The sequence below is a fragment of the Mastomys coucha genome, unplaced genomic scaffold (assembly GCF_008632895.1).
Source record: "Mastomys coucha isolate ucsf_1 unplaced genomic scaffold, UCSF_Mcou_1 pScaffold22, whole genome shotgun sequence".
NCBI lineage: Eukaryota > Metazoa > Chordata > Mammalia > Rodentia > Muridae > Mastomys > Mastomys coucha.
The window spans coordinates 113949191-113972544 of record NW_022196905.1 but is presented as its reverse complement, the minus strand read 5'-3'; the positions used below and the strand labels follow the sequence as shown (position 1 = coordinate 113972544).

Below are 23354 nucleotides of genomic sequence, written 5' to 3'. Positions count from 1 at the left end.
GTGGGCGGGGGGGGGAAGTGGAGGCAGCTGAGTGTCACACTTACAGGGAGACTTACAGGGACATGTGTGCCCGTCACCACACAGCTCAGAGTCGCTTGGTACCACATCCTGTTCCTCTGTGTGTCAGAAACTGCCCGCTTTCTTGTGAATCGTGAGAAAAATCTATGCACAATGCATCCTGTGAGGAGCACAAAGCCTGTGCACACTGATGCTGTGGAGACACTGGCTGGAGCTTGGGGCCACCAGGAATGTTTTCTGTCATCACAGGCTATAGCCAACACTAGGCCAAGACCCACAGCAACAGCTGAGTGAGCAGAGACCAGGCCGTCCCGTAGCCTTTGGGTTTTGTGGTGCCGTGAATCAAACCCAAATCCTCTCAGGTGCTGGCCAGGCTCTGTACCCCTGGACCACCCTAGCCCATTGGATTTGAGATTACAGGCATGCGCCACCATACCTGGCTTTCTGTGCTGCTGGGGCTGGAACTGGGGGCCTCGTCCATGTTAGGCAAACACTGTGCCAGCTGAGCAATGTACTGCCCTCGGAGAGGACATGGACTAGGTGTCCAGCACTTACAGCGATGATTCAGTGCTTCTGACCACCAAGAGCTCCTGCACACACATGGTGCGCACACGTAGGCTCAGGCACACACATGGTGCACACACATAGACTCAGGCACACACATGGTGCACACACATAGGCTCCTGCACACGCATGGTGCACACACATAGGCTCAGGCACACACATGGTGCACACACATAGACTCAGGCACACACATGGTGCACACACATAGGCTCCTGCACACACATGGTGCACACACATAGGCTCAGGGACACACATGGTGCACACACATAGGCTCCTGCACACACATGGTACACACACACAGGCTCCTGCACACACATGGTGCACACACATAGGCTCAGGTACACACATGGTGCACACACATAGGCTCCTGCACACACGTGGTGCACACACATAGGCTCAGGTACACACATGGTGCACACACATAGGCTCCTGCACACACGTGGTGCACACACATAGGCTCAGGCACACACATGGTACACACACATAGGCTCCTGCACACACATGGTGCACACACATAGGCTCAGGTACACACATGGTGCACACACATGGGCTCCTGCACACACAAAAACAAAAGGAAGACAAGGAGTGGAAATATTCTCTCCGTGTGGTTTGGTGAAATCTGAAAATTTGAAGACTTAACAAAGAAATATGTTTTTTCTCCTTTATTCCTTCCTTGCTTCCTTCCATTCTTTCTTCCTCCCTCCCTCCCTCTCTTCATTCCTCCCTTCTTCCCTCCCTCCTTCCCTCCCTCCCTTCCTCCCTTCCCTCAAATCTCAAAGTCACGCGCCAGCTGCGTCCTCCTGTAGTGTTTTAAGTTGTTTTCTACTGAGAGGCAGGAGGAGCAGCCTCTTCCTCTGCTCTCCCCGTGGTCTCGGGATACTCGAGAAGTCCCACAAGGTGAGGGGCTTCTCCCCACCAACCATCAAGCAACACTACCGCAGGCCCTGACTGGTATCCTCAATACAGCTCAGTGTGATGCTCACTGTCCACTGTCGCTCACCTCTGTGGGGATAGGAGACCATTTACTCTGCAACTAAATATGGGTGGTCATGGCCTGGGAACACAGGTTACCCCAAACTCCATGTTCCTGTGATAACTCTGCCATGAGAGTTTGTCCAAACAGAACAAAGATGTCATAAATCAAAACACTTTTCAAATGCATTGGTGGACACGCCATTAAGGAGAAGGCAAGTTCTGCTGTGGACTTTCTGTGCTGGCCGAGGGCATTGGAAGCCTTGGGATTGTTGCTCTGTTTGTCCACTTTGAAGGATTTCCGTAAGAGCCGCCAAGGCATTAGGTCCATGCAGAGGTGCTTGCTTAGGAAATGGCTGTGAAGAACCCAAGCTAATTTGTACTTAGGTCCTGGACCAGCCACATTCTAAACTCTTCAGTCCCGGATGGTCATCATGTGGTCACGCAGGTGTGTGTTTTCTAGCAACTTTTGCTCACAGCGTGTGCAGACCACGCCAGACCCCACAGGTCAAGGGGCTTCGTTCCCAAACCTCAGGCGGCTGTAAGCACCAGGGGACCCCTTTGCTTCTGGCTCACTAGCTGCATGTCGGGGCTCCTCGGTCATTTTCTCAAGTGACTCGCAGAACTAGGAAGAAGTGTTTGCAGTTCTATCATAAAGAGGTTATAATAAGGAGTCCAGATGGAGATTTGCGTAGGCACAGTGGATGCCCTCCTGCCCTCTTCAGACTTCTCTGCCCAGAGCACCCCAAACCCTGTTTTCACAGAGACTCCATCATACAGGCATGATGGGAGTGTGGACAGCCATAGGAAACTGTACAGAAAGAGGGCGGTATAGTGCTGCCAGGCTGGCTGCACAGAGCCTGTGTCTCTCAATGGTCCCCTTCTAGAAAGAGGCAGGACTCTGGGATACAGACAGGTGGGTGGCTAGAATGAGGGAAAGTCAGAGAATTTCTATGTGGCTGGCACCAAATCAGAACAGCTGGGAAGGCCTGGGCCTGGTGCTACATGCCTGCACACAGGAGGTGAGGCAGGGGGTTAGCAAGTTCCAGACCAACCATGGCTATCTAGTGAGACTGTCTCAAAATCTAAGAGAGAGGGCTCAGCAGGTAAAGGCACTTTCCTACAAGCCCCACAGCCTGAGTAGGAAAGACGGACCCTCAAAGTTGTCTTCTGACCCCTACACACACACACACACACACACACACACTTTGTAGCATGCAGGCATACACAGACACATGCATACATGCATGTGTATGCATACAATAATTATTTTTAGTAAGTTGGGGTTTTTTGTTTTGTTTGGTTTGGTTTGGTACCCAGCCACACCCCTGTGTTTATTCTCATCTGTAGCTCATCTCTCCTTGGAACGGTCTAACCACGGGGCTGAGTAAATTGACGACAGAGCTTGTCTGCCCACACACCCTAAAGCCTTTCCTACACGGGTGGCCTATGGTAGAGATGCACTCACCTTCCATCTGCATGGAAAGCAGTGTGTGTGAGGAGTGTGTGTGCCGATATGAGGCCTCAGAAGGAACAGAAGCACTCACTCAGAACAGCTTTGAAAGACAGAGTGTCTCTCAGGTCTTCCCTACCCTCCACCCCCGTCACTAATAAGCTGATTTTGCTCTGAGGCAGTTCTAGAATGTTCCCTCCTGGCATGTGGGTTTTCTCCTCCCTACTCTTCCTGGAGCCTCACGTGAAGCTGTGACTCACAGAAAAAGTAACCATGGAAGGAGGAGGAGGAGGAGACCCCAGGGTTGAAGTCCACGTGGCCTCTTCCCTTGGCCTGTCCTCTGGCCAGCTAGGAACCAGCTAGAGGGGAATGGGAAAGAGCCCCAAGGAAAACCCAGCAATCATCTTCAGGAGAGAAGATGTGCAAAGAGCAGCAGTTCATGTCCTCGGCTGTTAATTGTAGCCCATCAGAGGGTCTCCTCAGCTTCCCCCTGGGGGGCTGGATGAAAGCCCTATATGGGGATAGAGGGTGACCCCTGGATCCTGCAGGCTCACTTAGGGCAGCCAAGGACTCCATGCTTGTCCTTTACAGCTCCTGGCCGTGGTGTTCGACACCTTCAACGACATCGAAAAGCACAAGTTCAAGTCTTTGCTGCTGCATAAGCGGACTGCCATGCAGCATGCCTACGGCCTGCTCGTCAGCCAGCGGGTAGGGCAGTGGGGGCAGGGTCACGGAGAGGGACAAAGCTGGTCACCCTGTAGCTGTCATCTACTGCCCATGGGAGAAATAGAGGTGCCATCTGTGTCCTCATGTCCCCCCTGTTCTACCGACTGCCTTCCCTCTCCTGCAGAGGCCAGCGGGCATCTCCTATAGGCAGTTCGAAGGCTTGATGCGTTTCTACAAGCCCCGGATGAGTGCTAGGGAGCGCTTCCTGACTTTCAAAGCCCTGAATCAGAGCAACACACCTCTGCTCAGGTAAGAGCCAGGTGTCATGTCAGGGCAGCACAGCCAGACCTTCCAGTCCTGTAGTGGAACAGTTCTGGGCATTAGGAGGTGGATGTAGGGAAGCCTTTGAGATGCAGATTACACAAGACCCTCACATGGTCTTGTTCCTTGGTAATCTCTTACAAGCCACAGGAGCCAAACAATAGTCTGCTTCAGTCCTGTTGAATTGAAAAGAAATGTTTGAGACTGGGTGTGATGATGCATGTCTCTACAGCCTGAAGCAGGAGGATTGGAAACTTAATGCCACCCTTAGCTATGTAGAGACTTTGAGGCCAGCTTGGATTTTTTCAGATCTTGATGATGATGATGATGATGATGATGATGATGATAAATGGGAGAGGGTGAGATGGCTCAGCAGGCAAAAGCGCCTTTGTCAAGCCTGATGACTTGAGTTTCATTCCTGGGGGCCACATGGTGGATGGAGAGAATCACCCCCTGAAAGCTGTCCTCCAACCTAAAGGAAAGCGTTCCCTGCCCACATGCATGCACATGCCCACCAAAGCTTGGAGGGACTGAGCCCGAGAGATGCCAGGTTTTGGAGCTGGCCTTGAGGCCTGTAAGCGCAAGGGCTCCGCCCTCTCAGCTAGATTCCCCCTGCTGTGAAAGTGAGGGCAAAGAGCCGGAGTTCTGGAGGCCTCTCTAGCCCCTCGGGGCAGGTCAGAGGTGGTCAATGTGGACTGAGTCATCCTAGCCCCTGGAGAACAGAGGCAATCAGGCCGCTGTGGGTGAGGGCCCTGGCCCAGGGCCATCTTCCTGTGAGAGGCAGCCTTGGGCAGGTGGGAGGAGCAGAGGGTGGGTGTCACACGTGAGAGAAGCCTACATGTGACTGCTCTTTCACTTTGCTTGTGACAGCCTGAAGGACTTCTATGATATTTACGAAGTTGCTGCTCTGCAGTGGAAGGTGAGTGAGTGTCCCTGCATCCGCACCCAGTAAGTGAGGAGGGCAACTCAGCCTTCAATAGTGCATGTACCTCAGCCGCAACTGGAATCCAGACCCCATGAGCCAGCCTTCCCAAGGCCTCTCTGAGAGATGAGCCATATGCAAATGTGGTCCATATGTGGACCTCAGCCCCAGCTATTCAGTGTATCATCCAGATCCCTAAATGTCACTGCCGTTCCCGGTTTAGCAGCAGGAGCTGGAGACTAGGCCCTGTGGAGGTCTGGGCTGGGTTCTGGTCCCTGACCCTGACCATATCTCTCCTGGGTCCTCTGCACTGCAGGCAAAGAAGAACCGACAGCATTGGTTTGATGAGCTCCCCCGGACAGCCTTCCTCATCTTCAAAGGTGAGTGTATGGGACCGAGCTGGGAAGGACTGGGAAGGACTCTGATCAATAATCCAAAATCCAAGGGTCAGGCAGGCACCCATAACCACAGCACCGCAGAGGCTCAGACAGGAAGATGGCAAGTTTGTGGTCATTCTGAGTAAACCCCATTTCAAAAATAAGTAAGTAGAAGAGGTGTTAAGCCAGATGCCTGCTGTTCTTCATGGGATAGTCACTTTTCTTGAGATAGGGTCACTCTGCATAGCCTTGGCTGTCCTGGAACTCACTCTGTAGACCAGGCTGGCTTCGAACTCAGAAATCCACCTGCCTCTGCCTCCCAAGTGCTGAGTGGTAGGGCTAAAGTTTCGAGCCCATGCCTGGCCTACCTCTAACCTTTAAATTTTCTTTTCTTCAAACAGGGATTAACATCCTTGTGAATTCCAAGGCCTTCCAGTATTTCATGTGTAAGTGTGAACCACCAGAGCTCTGGGCCCCTGTTCTCCTGAGTCCTTTGGGGTTGTTTTGTTTTGTTTGGTTTGGTTTGGTTTGGTTTTTCAAGACAGGGTTTCTCTGTGTAGCCTTGGCTGTCCTGGAACTCACTCTGTAGACCAGGCTGGCCTGGAACTCAGAAATCCACCTGCCTCTACCTCCCAAGTGCTGGGATTAAAGGTGTGTGCCACCACTGCCTGGCTGAGTCCTTTGTTCTTGAAGGTAGAGAGACAAGAGATCAGAAGGTGCCAAGCACTGAGTTCTGTTCCTATGTATTTCTGAAAGCAAAATTCTGAGATCTAGGCATGCCCGGATTGCCACACTTATTATATACAGACGTGATCACGTGAGGTCACTTCCTGTTCCTCTGCTCCTTCGCTCAGTCCCTCACTTCATTCAGTTCTGTGTCTGTGCTGCAGGCCTGGGCCCTTTGGGGCCAGTGTTGACGGGCCCCTCCTGTTTCAGGATGCTTCCCCAGCAGATCTGAGTCCATCAACATGCTTACTTAAGGAAGTGGGTCTGTTTTCGCTCTGCTGTCCCCCACATACCTTATAATTTGGTACTTAAGTCCAGAGTCCTATGGTCTGACTGTCTCATTGAACTCTGTAGCATATTTATATGGCTTCAAATCGTACTTTCAGAACAAAATAAATTCAAGTAAGGGATAGAGATTATCCATTACCTCCTAGTGGCTGACTTTTATTAAGGCTTTTTTTTCCTGTTGTTTAAAAGCTTTAAGGGGGTCAGCAAGATGGCTCAGGGGCTAATGGAACTTGTTGCCAAGCCTGAAGGTCGTAAGTTCCGTTCCCTCGGGCCCACACAGTGGAAGGAAGAAACCAGCTCCCACAAGTTGTCTTCTGACTGCCACAGGCACCTGGTGGCAATGTCCCACCCTGCTCCCCAAAATAAGTAACAAATAAATAGACAAGTATATATGTTTTTAAAGCTTTAAGAACGTGGTTGGAGCCTGTAACTCCAGTACTCCAGGTCACAGAGGCAGGAGGATCATCAGGATTTTGAGGATTGCTTGGGGGTACATAGCAAATACCAGGCTATTCAAAGCCATATAACAAAATCCTGTCTCAAAAAAAAAAAAAACCCTATGCAAATAGCTTCTACCTTAGATAGGGGACACAGTTGGGCACCCTTTCTCCCCTGTAATGTGTTCCCATGGTCCAGAAGTAGAGACCACAGTACAGTAACACACAAAGAAGGACCACATGGTTATGGGTGGCAAGACTCTCCATAAATGCGTCTGTCTGTTCAACCAGTCCCTGACCCCCTTCATGTACGTATGTCTCCTGTGTCTAGATTCTGCTCCTGGGGTGGATCCCAAAAGGGAGATTGTTGGGTAGATGGTCCATGACTGTGATGTGCTGTGTTCGTGCAGTCATTTTGAGAAAAAAAAAGTTTTGCTTTTATTTTATTTTATGAGTGCTTTGCCTGCCTCTGTATCTGTGTACCCTGTGTGTACTAGAACACTCAGAGGTCAGAAGAGGGCGTCACATCCCTGAGACTGGAGTTACAGAGGGTTGTGAAGCACTCTCTGGGTTCTGGGAACTGAACCCAGGTCCTATACAAGAGCAGTTGCTCTTAACATCACAGACATTTTAAAGGCAGACAAGCCCAGGTATACCGGCTACCTGAGTTGACTCCTCTGAACCCAGCTGCTATAGGGATGTAAACTGTGTCATTAGCTACTCCTGCCTGTTTCCCAAAGGGATTCCCTGGTTGATGCTGATACATAGTGAGAACTCTGAGCAGAAGTGGGAATCCTCCAGGAATGATGTGTGGCCCAGGCTGCCCCCTCCTGATGTGTTCACACCCCAGGGGGGCCTGCCCGTAGCCCTGAAGGCCAGCAGGCCAGTCCCTCTAACTCCCTCTCAACTGCTTCTCTCTCACAGACTTGGTGGTGGCTGTCAATGGTGTCTGGATCCTGGTGGAGACGTTCATGTTGAAAGGTGAGCTCTGGCTGGGGCCTCTCTCTGCTTTACTCAGAGCCCCAGGCTGACCGCAACTGCCACGTCTGCCACCTCTCTGTCTTCTAGGTGGGAATTTCATCTCAAAGCATGTGCCCTGGAGTTACCTCGTGTTTCTTACCAGTAAGTGTGCCTCCTGGCTGTGCCCATCAGCTGGCTTAACCCAACTGTGAGGGCTCCGATCAGCTACAGCATTTCATAGCCCTTCCCCAAAACCTTGAAGGACCCCCATCTTAGAGGTTTAGTCTGACCCCTTTACCCTGCTTCAAATCCATGCACTTCTTACTGGCCCCTGGTCATACAAGGTGCTCCACCATGTCCCTAAGCCTGGCCTCTAGATGCCCTCCAACATGTTCCTCAGTCTGGCCTCTAGCTGTCCCCTCAGTCTGGCCTCTAGCTGGCCTTCACCCCCAGTGGGCTGGGGAGAGCCCAGATCAGCCCCTGATGTCTCCCTCTTGTCTTAGTCTATGGAGTTGAACTATTCATGAAGGTGGCTGGCCTGGGCCCTGTGGAGTACCTGTCCTCTGGATGGAACCTGTAAGTAGAGCACAGCCTCACCCTGAGGCAGATGTCCATGTCGGCCATCTTCCCCACACCCGAAGGGCAGGTGGCTCTGGGGACACCCCTGGAGGTGCAGAGGACAGCAAGTTCTGTCTGCCTGTGATCCAAGACTGCTCTGGGGCCACCCACACCAGTCCCCACTGTCCCCAGAGCTGGCTCTTCTTAGTCATGAAGATTCTTCTCTTTCACAAGGACCACAGAAAATGTCACCTCCTCTTGCCTGGCAGTCCAGTGTGACAGAGCCAGATTGACAGCACTCAGGAGGTGGAGGCAGGGAGATATGGAGTCCAGAGTCACTCCCAGCAGGCAGCTACATGTTTGCACCTAGCTGAGCTATGCAAGACCCTGGTTGTTCTGTTTTGTTTTGTTTTGCTTTCCTTTGCTTTGTTTTGTTTGAGACAATGGGATTTTTCTGTAACAGCCCTGGATGCCCTGGAACTCAGTCTGTAGACCAGGCTGGCCTCAAACTCAACAGGGATGTGCCTGCTTCTGCCTCCCGAGTGCTGGGATTAAAGGCATGCTCCACCGCTGCCCAGCTGTGAGACCCTTTTTAAAGAACAAAAGCAAATGGAAAGGACCAGGTGGCTGCAATGTGGCACCCTCCTTGAGTTAAGGTTAACTCTTGTGTGAAGTCAGACCACATCACAAGGACGTGGGTCATCAAAATACAATCAGGCAGAGTAAGAAGAAATTGGGGTGGTGGCCCCACCCCCACCGTCATCTCCATCTCGGGGTGGGTTAGAGGACTTATCCCTCGAACCCAGAAGTCCCAAGTTCTGTCTGGGCAACCCAGAGACACCATATCAGAGCGGGGACGCGCACGCGCACACACACACAAGAACAAAGACAGATGGGCTAAAAGTTTGTGTGTCACATGTGAGGGTCCCATCCCAGGCACGTGCCACACAAGAACAGTGGGGCCTCTGTCTTCCTGGTGTGTCTTGAGTTCTGCCTTCAGTTTCTCAGTGTGGCCAGCAATCTAGGGGCCACTGAGGCCAAGGCTTCTGCCCTATCCTCGGAGTAGCACATAGGGCACGTGTGCCCTGGGGTCAGAATGCCCAAGGATGACTCTCAGACGGGAGCTGAGGCTGGGGGATGGCCAGCTGTAGGGCACTGTCCTGAGCACACCAGGTAGACAAAAGCCCCACTGTGTGCCGTGGCTGGTCAGGTTGCCATGGAAGCCAGCTAAGAGCAGGGCTGTGGGAGGAAACTGTGAAAGGAAAGCCTGGAATGTCACCGACAAACTGGCTTCTTCCCCGGCCCCAGGTTCGATTTCTCGGTCACAGCATTTGCCTTCCTGGGACTGCTCGCGCTGACACTCAACATGGAACCCTTCTATTTCATTGTGGTCCTGCGTCCCCTTCAGCTGCTGAGGTGACCTGTAGGGCTTGGGACTGGGCAATGGGTGTTGAGGGCTGGGGACCCTTGGAACTAGCCCATGGGCTTTCCAGCTGGTGGTGGGTTCCCCATCTTTAGCCTGAGCTATTCACACAATGGCTCTCGATGGACAGAATAGCCCAGCCTGCAGCCCAGGGAGAGCCACACTGCCTACTTGCCTAGTCTTTAGTCAGAGCGTCTTACCCTTGACGGGCTGGAGGGGTGTCCCTGGCCATGGCTCTTCCTGTTTCAACCTTGGGTACGTTGTCTCTGCTACCTGGCCTTTTCAGATCCCTGTAGGGTCCTACTTCCTCTGGGCTTGGGAGCTTGGGCTCTTAGAGACTCATGAGTCAGGGCTGCCATGTTTGCCTACCATGTCCCCCATGTCTGCCATTCCTTTAGGCCAACTAGAACAAGTCCACTGTTGATTGATTGTGCCCCCCCCTTTCCTGAGCTTGTCTGATTGTGCCTTCTCCCCTTTCCTGAGCTTGTCATGTTATCTGAGCTGCTGGCCTCATCTGTCCACTCCAGTGGGGGACTTGCTGCATTTTTTTAAAAAATCACATGACATGATGCGGCTAGCCCAGTCTTGGCCTGTCCCCAGTGTCCTGCATCTGTCCCATTCAGTACCACAGTTTATGAATCCCCAGGGAAGTAAGCTCTGCTGTGCAAGCTTTCTCAGCCTTGTCTTGACGTGGGGAGAGGAGGGCTTACAAGGTTCTGGCCCATCTGAGAAACGGACTGTGTGACCATGCTCCTGAGGTTCTAGCAACACTGTTCTCATTGCTCAGGTTATTTAAACTGAAGAAACGCTACCGAAATGTGTTGGACACCATGTTTGAGCTGCTGCCGCGGATGGCCAGGTACTGCCCACCTCTTGGCCTGCAGGTCCAGGCCACATGAGGCTCATGTAGGGGTTTGGGGAAGTGGGACCAAGGAGGAATCTCGGGAAGGGTGGATTTAGGGGTCTGGGGTGGTCTTCAAAGAGACAGACTCTGGACCTTATGGGTCCCCTTGGCAGTAGTGGCCTGGCTGAATTGTCTAGCGGGGAGGGCAGGGAGCTGTCGACTTACCACCTGTGTCTACGTTCACAGGTAAGGGGTCACCTGTGAGCCTACCTTCACAGGTAAGGGGTGCATCTCTGGTCAAGGGGCATCAGTCCCTAGTGTCCCCCACCATGAGCCACGCAGCCTCTCCCCCGCAGACAGTTTGCGATGGTCACTTGGCCAGGGCTAGGGGCATGCCTCCCGCAGTCAGTGCTGGGGAAACAGGACGCGCTGCAGCTGCCCCTGTCCCCTCCCTCCCGCCCTGACTGCCCTGTCCCTCTGCCTCCCCAGCCTTGGCCTCACGCTGCTCACCTTCTACTATTCCTTCGCCATCGTGGGCATGGAGTTCTTCAATGGGCGACTGACCCCCAACTGCTGCAAGTAAGTGGCTTGGGTGGCTCTGGGCCTGCCCAGCATGGGCTTTGCTGCTAGGCTGTGCACACAGAGCCGAATGACAGTGTGGGAGCCAGCGTTACGCATCCCTAACTCAGACCTCAGTCGACCCTCACACATGATACACCCCAGGAGACACTGGACCTGGCAAGAGACCAGAGAAATGACACATGGCAAGAAGGTGCCAGGGCTGAAGGAGGAGGAGCAAGGGTGACATCTCTGTGGCCCTTCCCCTCCTCTCCAAAAGGAGACAAGCATGACCTACCATTGCTTTGTCCAGTTATGACTTCCCATGCAGCCATGGGCACTGATAGGCCACCAGTGACCCTCATATGTATCCAACTGATGGCTATACCGAGAGCCCTGTCATAGTCAGGGTTTCTATTCCTACACAAACATCATGACCAAAAAGCAAGTTGGGGAAGAAAGGGTTTATTCAGCTTACATTTCCACATTGCTATTGATCACCAGAGGAAGTCAGGACTGGAACTCAAGCAGGTCAGGAAGCACAGGCCATGGAGGGATGCTGTTTGCTGGCTTGCATGGCTTGCTCAGATTGCTTTCTTACAGCATCCAGGACCACCAACCAGCCCAGGGATGGCTCCACCCACAATGGGCCCAACTAACCTTGATCACTAATTGAGAAAATACCTTACAGCTGGATCTCCTGGAGGCATTTCCTCAAGGGAGGCCCCTTTTTCTGTGATAACTCCTCTTGGGTCAAGTTGCCTCACAAAACCAGCCAGTACGAACCCATATGTATAATGGCCACCATAACACATACCTATCAGGCTGGGGACACAGCCTTGCTAGATAGCTGGCTAATAATCTCCTGTGTCATAGGCACCTAACTCTTACAAATGGCAGAAGAGTATAAAAGCTGGAGTGTGGCAAATAGGGTCCCCTCCAAGTGGAGCAACTAGGTCAAAGTGGGGACATATGGGTAGTTCCCCAGAGGAGGCTGGGAGGGCAGAGGAGGCCCCCATCTCTCATAACCTCCACCTCCTCCTCTACAGGTTGCAGACACACCCAGTAATGGTCCATGGGACAGAATATGGGTGCCTCAGAGAGGCAAGGAGACTCCTAGCTAGACCTCAGTTTGCATGCTTGTCGAAGTGAAGGTGGTCAGTCATCTTGTAACCCTCCTGCCCTCTTGTCTCCCTCATCAGCACCAGCACGGTGGCCGACGCCTACCGGTTCATCAATCACACTGTGGGTAACAAGACCAAGGTGGAGGAGGGTTACTATTACCTCAACAACTTCGATAACATCCTCAACAGCTTCGGTGAGTGAGTCCTAGAGGGCACTCCCAGCCTCCATCCGGCTCAGAGCTGCAGAAGGCCTCCCTGCCTAGCTGCCGGGCGCCCTTCATGGGGTCCCCTTCTATAGCAATGCTGTGCGATTGTAGAACAGACAGATCCAGGCTCGATCAGGCACTAGACCTCACAGTGACACAGAAATAAGAAGCCCTAGCTGGAGGGCTGTGGTGTCAGCATGGCGTGCCTCAGTGCCAGCAGTGTGGGGCCAGGGGGTGGGGGGAACTGCCATTTCAATAGTTATGCAGCCCCTGACAGAGGTCCTGGGGCTCCTCTCTGCTCCCTGGTTCCTTGCAAAAGCCTGGTGAGGGGAGAATATTCCCGTGCTGGGCATGGCCTGTCAAGGGAAGGAGAGCCCCATCTTGGTTCCCATCTATAGCCAGTAAAGTCTGCTGCTCTCTCCTCACTACCAGCCTTAGCCTGAGATAGGCCGCCATGGGCCCTTTAGTCAAAGGGCATGCTTTTAGGAGGAGAGGTTGGGTGGCAGGCCTCCTTGCAAGTGGTTACTCAGGGATGGAGAGGGCCTTTGGCATTGGCCTGAGGCTATACCCCCTCCCCCCCTGCAGTGACCTTGTTTGAGCTCACCGTTGTCAACAATTGGTACATCATCATGGTAAGCTCTGGGGTCCCCCCACCCCACGTCCTCTCTCAGGGCCGGGTCCCCCCCATCCTCTCTCAGGGCCGGGGAGCCATTTCTCTTCCTGTCCCCAGAGTGTGGGGTCCTTTATCATGCTCTAGTGGAAGGCACCCGGCGTGGGTGGCACCACCCCCTCGGCTCTGTGCCGCTGTCTGTCTGTCTCCCCTCCCTGTGCACCCTGACAGCCTCTGGGTATCTGATCATTGGTCAGCAGTGTGCCATGCCAGGCCCTGTGGTATGAACCTATAGTGTCAGCTGTTTGGGAGGCTGAGGCAGGAGAATCACTTTAGTCCATAGACTCTAAAATAAAGCAAAGAGAATATGAGAGCGGGAGGAGTCTCTCTTCCCCCCATTCCTTAAATTCTTTCCAGCTGAAGACTCTCTGTGCTGACCTGGGCACCGGTCAGCCATGCTGGAGAGGGTCGGGGCACCAGTCAGCCATGCTGGAGAGGGCTGGGGCACTGGTTGGCCATGCTAGAGAGGGCTGGAGCACTGGTCGGCCATGCTGGAGAGGGCCATGCTGGAGAGGGCTGGGGTCTGATGCTACAGAAAGGAATGCTCAGATCCGAGGAGCCAAGAGGCCCTCCCCTCAGGGCCCGCCCCATACCCACAAGGAGAGCCAGGGAAGAGCTGAGTGTCCCTTGGTTTTGGGCCCCCGGCTGACAGACTCAGAAGATGGTAGCCCATGCTGCCCATGAACTCACTCACTCACTCACTGCCCCATACAGGAAGGCGTCACCTCCCAGACCTCCCACTGGAGCCGCCTGTACTTCATGACCTTCTACATCGTGACCATGGTAGGTCCTGCCCTAGCCATTCCCGCTTCCTGCCCTGCCCCCACCCGGGCTACAGTGTCCAAGAGGAAGGACCTCATCTAATAGGACCACAGCCCCACACTGCCTCTCCCTGGCCAGGTGGTGATGACCATCATTGTGGCCTTCATCCTAGAGGCCTTCGTCTTCCGCATGAACTACAACCGCAAAAGCCAGGACTCTGAAGGTCTGTACGGGTGCCACCCCCCCAGCACTGGCTGCCCGCTGGCCACCTGCAGCACTCTCCTGCCCCACTGGCCCACAGTCCCCACTGCAGCAGCTCAGCTTTTGCGTTTGCCATGTCTGTCCAGGTCTCATTTGTATCTGTTGTTAGAAATCTAATGGAGCTGGGCGGTGGTGGCGCACGCCTTTAGTCCCAGCACTTGGGAGGCAGAGGCAGGCGGATTTCTGAGTTCGAGGCCAGCCTGGTCTACAGAGTGAGTTCCAGGTCAGCCAGGGCTACACAGAGAAACCCTGTCTCAAAAAAACAAAACAAAACAAAGAAATCTAATGGAAAAATGCCTACAGTTTCTAAATATATAACAAGTAGCCCTTCCTCCTGCATGGGAAAGGTTGTGCCTGTCCTCTCCCTCCCAACCCTGGACAGACTCTGACCAGCACATACTAAGATCCAGGATGGAAGGGAAGCCAGTTCTGTCAGCCAGTGCCACGTTTCCCTATCATACACCCCAGCTCGAGACTCCCAGCATGAGCTTTCGGTGCAGCCACATTTCTCTGTAATAGACACAGACCACCACAGATCCCTAATCTGGCTGTGAGCAGTTCACCGCAGAGGTAAACAGTGTCCCTTCTGCAGCCCAGCGGCCTGGCAGTGCTCGCTGGTTTCTGCATGTGCAGCCTGTCTTCATTCTTAGCTGAGTGGCAGCTCAGTGTTTCTGTGCACAGCCTGTACAAAGTCCTGGCTGCACCCCCGGAACTGAAGAAGGGGAAGGAGACAAACATCAGAGCAGACCTCCCCGTTTCCAGACAGGTTTCTCTGTGTAGCCCTGGCTGTCCTGGAACTCACTCTGTAGATCAAGCTGGCCTCGAACTCGGAAATCCACCTGCCTCTGCCTCCCAAGTGCTGGGATTAAAGGCGTGTACCACCACTGCCCAGCTCCCTACCTGTTTTTAAATTGGTGTGGTAGCAAGCTAGTTGATTTTATATATGCACACAAACATGTGATTAGAGACAGTCTTGCTATAGAAGTGATCCTCAAATCTCTGCATCCTCAGTGCCACCTGATGCTTTTCTGTTTTCTTAGAGGCTTTCTCTCCAAGCCTCTCTCTGTGAAATAGGTGTTCATGTAGCCCAGGCTGGTCTCAGACTTGCTAGGCAGCCAAGGCTGGCCTTGAGGTAGTCCACCCACTCTCCATTCCCTAATGCTGAGATTACCACACCCAGCTCTCCCTGCTGCCCTGTGTCCTTGGAAGCTGTGGGCTAGACACAGTACCTTCCTGCTGCACTCACCCTGTTAGCGAGGCAGGGGTTGGGGGGAGGGACAGTGCTTGGGAGGGCACAGCAGACTCCACAGTGGGGGAGGGCGGCTATGGGACCCAGCTCTCCCCACCCTCAGTGGACAGTGGCATCCTCATCGAAAAGGAAATGTCCAAGGAGGAGCTTCTGGCCATCCTGGAGCTTTATCGCGAGGAGCGAGGCACCTCCTCTGACGTCACCCGGTTGCTTGACACCTTGTCTCAGATGGAGAAATACCAGGTGAGGGGCCACATGCTCTGCAGCTGCAAAGGGGAGCAGGGCCTGCCACCTCAAGGTGGTGGCACCCTTGTAGAAATGTCAGTGGGGCTAGGAGCAGCCTCCATGGCCCAGCTCTGGGCCCCAGCCCCAGCCCCAGGTGAGTCCATGCCACCTGCAGCCATACATACTTCACAGCCTCCTCCATTCCTTCCTAGCAAAATTCCATGGTGTTTCTGGGACGGAGATCGAGAACCAAAAGTGACCTGAGTCTGAAGATGTACCAGGAGGAGATTCAGGTAGGGGTCGATGCCCCAGGAGGCTCCCTTCTTGGTGGAGGGCTGGGGAGGATTCCATGTCTTCTGTGGGGCTCAGGATGGGGGCCCTTGGCAGTCGATGCCCTTGGCATCTGATGCTTTCTGCATCGCGGAGAGGCCATTCCCCCATCCTGTCCACTGCATGGCTATGCTGCCCCTTGAGGGCGGTGCCCCCCTGTGGATCCTGTGGGGTCTCTGGGACTTCCTTGGCAGCAGCTTCATTACTACAGACATTTTGGTTGGCTTCCTTATGTATGTGAAGCCCACTGAGCCTTGGTGTCACTGACAGACCCCACCCCAAGTGGCATAACAGGCAATCCGTGCCTCAGAGCAGTGGAGGCAAGTAACTGCCCAGGAGCACTCGGGCACCTAGAGGCCAGTGCACCCGAATCCTCTCCCAGCCTGCACAGCCTCTCCTGTTTCAGTTTCCCTTCTGCTAATGAGGGCACAGCCATGGGCTGTTTCTGAAGAATTCTTTAAGCTCTGACAGTCTGTGGCTTGGGTTCTGTTTCTTTAAATATGGGGGAGCTATCCACCAGAGTACCCTAGACCCTGGCTTTCTGGGGAAGCTGGGAGGTAAGTGGCCATGAGTTGCTGAAAGGTTTCCCTGTGGCCCCATTGGAAGGCAGCATCAGTGTCTGGGCCTGGGACCTGGCCTCCAGAGCCCGTGTGGACCTGGTTCAGGCCTCTGTAGCGGGGGAGGCTTTTTCTCTATTGGGGGCCATTGTATCCTCAGGGTTGTGTTGGGGTGGTCATCTCAGTAGGCCTGGCTCTGGCTCTGCTGTCCTTCCCCCAAGCAGAGGTTCTTCTGCTGTCCCTCTGGGGCTGTGTGTCCCTCACATAAGCTAGGGGAGCGGGAGAGTTGGCAGGCGAGCCACCCTCAGCAGCACCCGCCTCTTCTCTAGGAGTGGTACGAGGAGCATGCCCGGGAACAGGAGCAGCAGAAGCTCAGGGGCAGTGTGCCAGGCCCTGCAGCCCAGCAGCCCCCAGGCAGTCGCCAGCGCTCCCAGACCATCACCTAGCAGGGCTTCATCAAGCCAGCCTCTTCTATGCAATAACACCTTAGTATTATGTACTACGATGTATGGAAACCATGTGTGTATGTAGACACACTTATATATATGCACATATTTACACAGAGACAGAAAAGGACTAGCCAGGGTTTGAACCACCTCACTCTGTCTTCCTGAGCTCCAGAAATCAGCTTAGGCTGGAGGCCCAGGCCTCACTGAGCTCTCTTCCCACCATGGAAAACTCTGGAAGCCCTCTGCTAAAGAAGCCCCTTAAATAGGCTGTCTCATTTTAGCAATGCCGGCTTTCCCAGGGGGACACTTGACTGCCTCCCTGCTGCGGCCTCGCCTTGCATCATCCCTACCTGTCTCCCAGCCACCACAGGGGTCTGTCTGGTATGAGGGACAAAACCACTAGGAAGAAACCCCCACATCCTGCAGGACGGCGTCTGTGGGTGACAAAGTGTTAGAAGGTCCCCTTGAGGGATAAGTGCCTGGGACCCAGTGGGAACCTGGCAAAGGCCAGAGATGGCTCGAGACAGCAGAGCGTACTCTCAGGGCTTGCTGTCCTTTCTTGTTGCTGAAACCCTACCCTAGCCTCCCAGGGAAGCCCTCCCACAGGAGAAAGCCAACTGGAGGCCCTGGGAGTTTGACTTGCTCAGGAGAGTTCATTTGAACTGGTGCTGAAGGCAGCTCCCCTCACCCCCACACTTTAACACTGCCTCCTCCAAGGTTCTCATAAGCTAGGTGGGTAGGGGAGGCGGGTCAGGTGACCTGTGGTGGCTGGGTCGTGCAGTGGCAGGTGACAGAGGGATGGAGCCCTGGTCACTTCATCCTGATGGTTTTGTCCATAAGGGGCTGAAGTGCGGAGGCAGGCAGGGCCTCCCGAAGTTGCCTGGCACCCTGGCTAACCTGGCCTTCCAAGCCCGCTGTTGCTTGGGCAGGCAGAGGTCCCTTCCTGTTCTCCCAGGTGCCGAGCCATGGGCCAAGCTGGAAAGCAAATGTTTTTACTTTAAGTAAAGCACAGCCTCCACCCCCACCCCCCAGCCCCCACCGCACCCCAGGAAAACCTCTGGATTCCACAGAGAGTCAGGAGACTGGCAAAGTCCCTTCCACTTCAAAGAGCTCTTGGCCTCCACCAGAGCTCACCCTGGACTCTAGGCCACAGTCCTGAGAAGCAGCCTCCTTTACATAGCTAGCTGCCTTAGCTTCTGTGTATGAGTGGAATTTTGGAAGCAGAAAGAGGGGAGGCCTGTAAAGAGGACCTGGGGCCTCTGAGCATCCAGCCTAGTTCAAGGCCGTTCCTCTATCCCAGGTACCCTCAGCCTAGGGGAGTAGGCTCAGGTGGAGGGACTGGTCTTGGGCCCCATGTAGAGGTACTAAAAACCCCTGGGTTTAGCACATACCAGCCAGGTGCCCAAGGGAGATAGGGCTGTTAGGCTGAACTGTAGCCTGTCATGTAGTCTGAGAAAGCCTGTCCCTACAGAGTCACCTTGAGCACACACCAAGCTTGCCAGCCATGCAGGGAACAAACTGTATCACCCAGGGCTGTAAGCTCACACCCCCGGGATCCTGTCCCACCCAGATGACCTTTCCCTCAATTCAGCTGAGTGGGAACTGGTGGGAACTGTCACTGCCTCACTGGGGCAGCTATGGAACCACACTTCTCCCCACGGGGGATGAGGCACTCAGTGGGAACAGTGTCCCGACCCTCCTCCTTGCTTGTCCTCTCCCACCCCAGCCTTACTTTCTCCACACCGTGCAGACAATCATTTTGTATGGGTTAAGAGCCATGTTGGAAGGTTTTATACAGTGATTTGTTACCTAGGAACCTACTGTGCCCAGATTTCTGGTGTGCCAATAAAGAGCCTCTGCTTTATAGACAACTCTGCAGCCTTTGACTTCCAGCTTGTTGGTGGGTGGGCCGCTACTGACCCCACGTCACCCCTCCCCCTAGCCTTAAGGTCATCTGCCCAGGCAAAGAACCGATGAGATCCTTGGGACTCCTCTGGTATGCTAGAAATAACTCGTCTTTTATTTTGGGGAACAACAACAACAACAACAAAAAAAAAACAAGACAACAGTCAAGTCTCTTAGTTACAGCTGAAGGCAGTCAGGGAATGAGTGGCATTTTTAAAAGGCTGGTCACACCACTTGCAAGACGCCCCTGGGGAGGGTCAGCCCCCCCACCCTCATCCCTGGCTCCCCCTCATCCCTGGCTCCCCTTGAGGTAGGCACAGGGCCCAGGCTGGCTCCTGTTTTGTAGATGGGGAGCCAGAGTTCAGAACACAAAGTTCTAGAAGTGTCTAGAACCACAGTCCAACTCGGCAGCCACCGAATGGAAAGAGCAGTGCCTGCTGCTATCAACTTGACCTATTTCCTCTGGCTGATCTGATGTGGAGGCTGAGAAACCCAGTCTGCAATCCACCTGCCGAGTCTGTCCAGGCCATGCTGCTGGTGCTCAGGGCTCAGCTGACCCCCACAGAGAGTGGAAGAGCCTATGACACAGTCACAGGGCTGCCTAGAGCCTAGCAGGGATGGGGGCTGACTGAAGGGCTGCCCTCCCCAGAGCCGCAGTTGTCATTCAGATCCTGCCAATCCCATCTGGGATTGTCCCCAGCAAAGCCAGCCTCCAGGTGGCCACACTAAGGCTGTTGGGTGCTGGCAGTGGGGACCTTCGCATCCAGGCAGAGCTCTGGCGCTGACAGACAATCTTCTCGGGAGCTACACTGGAACACAGAAGGGTCCCCCACTCCTGTTCTTCCCTCAGGAGACAGAATCACCCCCTAAACGTTTACTCCAGGCCAAGCAGCCTTAGTCAGACCTTCTTCAAGTGAATCACCCCGAACTCTGTGAGAAGGACCATGACAAGGAAACAGCCATAGAAGAGGAGGAGGCAGAGGCCGTAGGCCTTGCTGAGCCGGAAACACTGAAGCGGAACGGAGACCAGGGAGAAGACCAGGCTGAGGCCCAGAGCACTGGCCAGCACCCACACCAGCAGTCCATCGGGCTCCAGCTGTGAGGAGAGCAGGAGTTGTTCAGGACCCACCCTGGGAGCCTTCTATGCATCACCATCACGAAGGGGCTACGGGGTCATCGGTACAGCTATAGGGTCTGCCACGTGGGACAGCAAGACTCAGTTTTGTAGTTACAAACTTCTAGACTCGAGCAGAGGGGACCTTATCTATCAGCTTCCACGTCCGCCTGCTTGGGCTTTGCTTCCTGGCCACCCATGTTAGCAGTGATAGACATGCATTCCCACACCCTGTTTTGTGGGGTGCTCGGGATTCAAACCCAGGGCTTCATACATGCTAGGCAAACCCTGCTAACGGAGCTGCATCCTCAGTACCCTAACCCTTGCCCTGTAGCTTAGTCTGGCTTTGGACTTGGGGCAATCCTCTTGCCTATTGTCTCCTGAGTCCTGGGATTACAAGTGTGCACCGTGTCTGGCTCTGACTGCATACAGCTATGTACTGACTTTTATGTAGCTGAGAATGTGATCTGGCATCAAGACACTGTCCAGGCAGGACGCAGGAAGCAAGCACAGCAGGGTGTAAGAGGACCCGGGCTGGGTATGGATGTGTTCGTTAGCCACATCTTTCAGCCCTTCTGTGTTTGAACAGTGGAGTTGTGTGAATGTGTGCATGTGTTTGGTGCTTGCTGTCTGTCTGGCCTTTCTTTACCAGGCCTGACTTCTGTAGAGTAGTACAGGTACCCAGCACTGGGTGCACAGGGTTTGTTTGCTTTGTACAACATCTTTCAGTATGATGTCACTAAGGCGCCCTGCCTTGGCATCGGGGGATGTCTGGTCTGAGGAGGCCCACATGCCTGTATTGGTTGTCTAGCCCTGCCTTCTGGAGTTTTTGAGCCTTTGAGGGGAGTTCCTTAGGCATCATCCGTTGTATAACATACACTGGCCCCAAAGAATCTTGTTTAAAATGTAGATTCTGGTGTGTTTGCCTGGCTAAACAAGAGCCTGCATCAAAAGAAGAACGGGTGGCCAGAAGTGGATCCATCAGCAAACAATGCTTGCTGCACAAACATGATGACCCTGGGTTTGGATCTCCTAACAGGCCTGTAACAAAAGCAGCCTAGGGGTGGAGACAGAAAGATTGCTACTGGTACTGGCTATCCACTAGCCAGCCCAAGCCAAAACCATTGAGCCTCAGGTTCAGTGAATTCCCTGTCTGGACAGATTGAGAAACAAAGTCATGGGAGGTCACTCAATGACTGCCTTCACTTTCTGTGTCTGCACAGGTGTATAACTGCACACGCACACGCACAGAGCAGGTTCCCGGGCTAGGGGTGCAGCAATGATGTAATGCTCAGCGTGTGAGCCACGGGTTTGATTCTCCAGGTTTCCACAAATCACAGACTCCCAGACTCCACTTTCCAGGACACATGTCTTAGCATTCAGAAGACCCCAGGCTAGCCTGTGTTTAAAGCCCCTCCCTTAGTATGTACAGACCCCACCCCCTCTTCTCCCAGCTCCTCCCTGGAAGTCGGGTGTGTTATCACTCCCCTTCATAGGCAAAGCCTAGAGATAGCCCACCCAGTTACACACTGAAGATTTCAGTCATGGGCCCAGGACCAAAGCCTCAGGCCACCTGCCCATTCCATGCAGGCTGTATCTCAGTCACTTGTCCTGCTTGCAGGGAAACGCCTTCCAACCCTCATGCAAAATATTTTCAAGATATTCTGCAGTCACACTACTGACCTTCACCTCCGCAGCATGGTTCCGGACGATCTGCAGCAAGCAGCCCAGCCCTACACCAACCAGGATGTCTGCCGTAGGTTCAGGAAGCTTTGTTAGAGCTCACGCCCAACCTACCTAGCACTCAGCCCTGGGCTCAGAGGCCCCTCAGCACATGGCCTTCTTTACTGTCCACAGCCCCCACTCCCTGGGCCTCAGTGTGCCCTCAGCCTATGGGAGTCAAGTGGAGTGTCAGAGATGCCTGATGCCTGTGAGCACACCCCTGTGCCTCACAGAAGCTAAGGATGGGGCAGGCTAGGGGACAAGGCAATCCTCCTGCCTTACACCAGGTTGCTTCCTTTGTACTAACCTGATGTTGTCACAAGAGTCCCAGAAGATTGGAATCTTAATGTCCCATCTACAAATGCCAAAGTGAAGCCACAGGTCCCCAGCCAATCTCAAGGACGGGGTGCTCAGAATCCACCTGGGACTCTCAGAGCTGAGACACCACACAGAGGCTCAGAGAAGCCCGGCAAAAGGATACTGAAGATGATGCCACCGAAACAGGCAGAGAAAGCCATCCGAGGGTATCCCTGGCGGGCCAGTGTGAAATCTGAGAATGCATCTGCACAGAGAGAATAGCTGTGAGGGGCAGGCTCCTGTTTACATAGCTAGTCAGTCAACAAACATGGATAAAGGCCTGCCCCCTTAGGGGTGTAGTGCCATAACCCCACAAGCTCTCAGGGCACCTTTGTGTGCTTTGGGTAAGAGCTGAACTGAGAACAGCTAGCTTCTGGACTCCCAGCTCCATGCTAGAATGGTTCTGTTCGGTGTGTAACCTGGCCAACCATAACTGGCTGCTGTGGCTAAATAGGTGCCAATAGGTTTGTATATGTGACAGCCTGTGTATCACCGACGCCCCCCCCGCCCCCCAAACATAGTTGGTTGTCATGGGTTTCACATCCTCACTAAACTCTGGGGATCTGCGGAATGTTTTCAAGCATTAAACTATGGAAAGCCTCTATGGGATGTTCCAGTCCATGGGGGTTTAGTGACATGCTCCGCAGACTCCCAGTGTCACTCAAAAGTGACAGCGGGCATCCCGCTGGTGCAGAGAAAGTACACCCTGGATGTCCTCTCCAGCTATGAGTATGGCTAGGGAAGAGAAGAACCACCCCAGATCTCTAAGTTACCTCCAATGCTGTTCCCCCAGGCCAGGAGGGTCAGCCCTAGGACTGTGTTACTCAGGTGGAAGACCACACCCAGGGACCGCAAGATGTTCACCACCTCTGTGGCAGCTGCATTGATCCACAGAGCGCTGGTCAGGAAACCCAGGAAAGCAAAGAGCTGCGGAGGGAATGGGGATCCTGATGGGACCCCAGCCGTTCCCCAAGTAGGACATGTCCTATCTGTAAACTGGGTAGCAGGTACTTACAACCCAGGCCAGGTAGTGACACAGAGGCAGAGTAGCAGTGGTGGTGGGACCCAGACAGATGAAAGGATGCTCACCTGCAGGCCAGGGGCCATCCCAGGGCAGCCTTCTTCAGAAAACAAAGGAGCTACACCCGAGAACAGGGATGGTCCATGAAGACTCAAGTGCCATCAAAAGATACCAGGTGGGCTGGAGAGATGGCTGGAGGTTAAGAGCACTGACTGCTCTTCTGAAAGTCCTGAGCTCAATTCCCAGAAACCACGTGGTGGCTCACAACCATCTGTAATGGGATCCGATGCCCTCTTCTGGTGTGTCTGAAGACAG

General features: G+C 53.8%; 2 protein-coding genes across 8 annotated transcripts in view; one reads left to right on the top strand and one right to left on the bottom strand.

Annotated features, from left to right (window-relative positions):
• Positions 1-18791, top strand: part of Tpcn1 (two pore segment channel 1) — a 53851-nt gene extending 35060 nt beyond the window's left edge. For 2 of the 3 annotated variants that reach the window (XM_031337666.1, XM_031337665.1), the window contains 18 exons: positions 3599-3715; positions 3858-3982; positions 4865-4913; positions 5233-5296; positions 5695-5739; positions 7669-7725; positions 7813-7866; positions 8208-8280; positions 9571-9678; positions 10473-10544; positions 11019-11108; positions 12290-12405; positions 13003-13049; positions 13802-13870; positions 13988-14072; positions 15463-15602; positions 15797-15877; positions 16801-16917. In XM_031337666.1, coding sequence (XP_031193526.1) covers positions 3599-3715; positions 3858-3982; positions 4865-4913; positions 5233-5296; positions 5695-5739; positions 7669-7725; positions 7813-7866; positions 8208-8280; positions 9571-9678; positions 10473-10544; positions 11019-11108; positions 12290-12405; positions 13003-13049; positions 13802-13870; positions 13988-14072; positions 15463-15602; positions 15797-15877; positions 16801-16917 — 1509 coding nt within the window. Of the gene's footprint in view, positions 1-3598; positions 3716-3857; positions 3983-4864; positions 4914-5232; positions 5297-5694; positions 5740-7668; positions 7726-7812; positions 7867-8207; positions 8281-9570; positions 9679-10472; positions 10545-11018; positions 11109-12289; positions 12406-13002; positions 13050-13801; positions 13871-13987; positions 14073-15462; positions 15603-15796; positions 15878-16800 lie in introns of all 3 variants that reach the window. The other variant, XM_031337663.1, reaches the window with a different exon arrangement.
• The window catches only part of Slc8b1 (solute carrier family 8 member B1), a 36699-nt gene continuing 17421 nt past the window's right edge, over positions 4077-23354 (bottom strand). For 4 of the 5 annotated variants that reach the window (XM_031337667.1, XM_031337669.1, XM_031337668.1 and 1 more), the window contains 4 exons: positions 22792-22945; positions 22143-22223; positions 21623-21690; positions 18918-19921 (listed from right to left, as the gene is read on the bottom strand). In XM_031337667.1, coding sequence (XP_031193527.1) covers positions 19724-19921; positions 21623-21690; positions 22143-22223; positions 22792-22945 — 501 coding nt within the window. In that variant the 3' untranslated portion in view covers positions 18918-19723. Of the gene's footprint in view, positions 4171-18917; positions 19922-21622; positions 21691-22142; positions 22224-22791; positions 22946-23354 lie in introns of those variants that run through there. The other variant, XM_031337670.1, reaches the window with a different exon arrangement.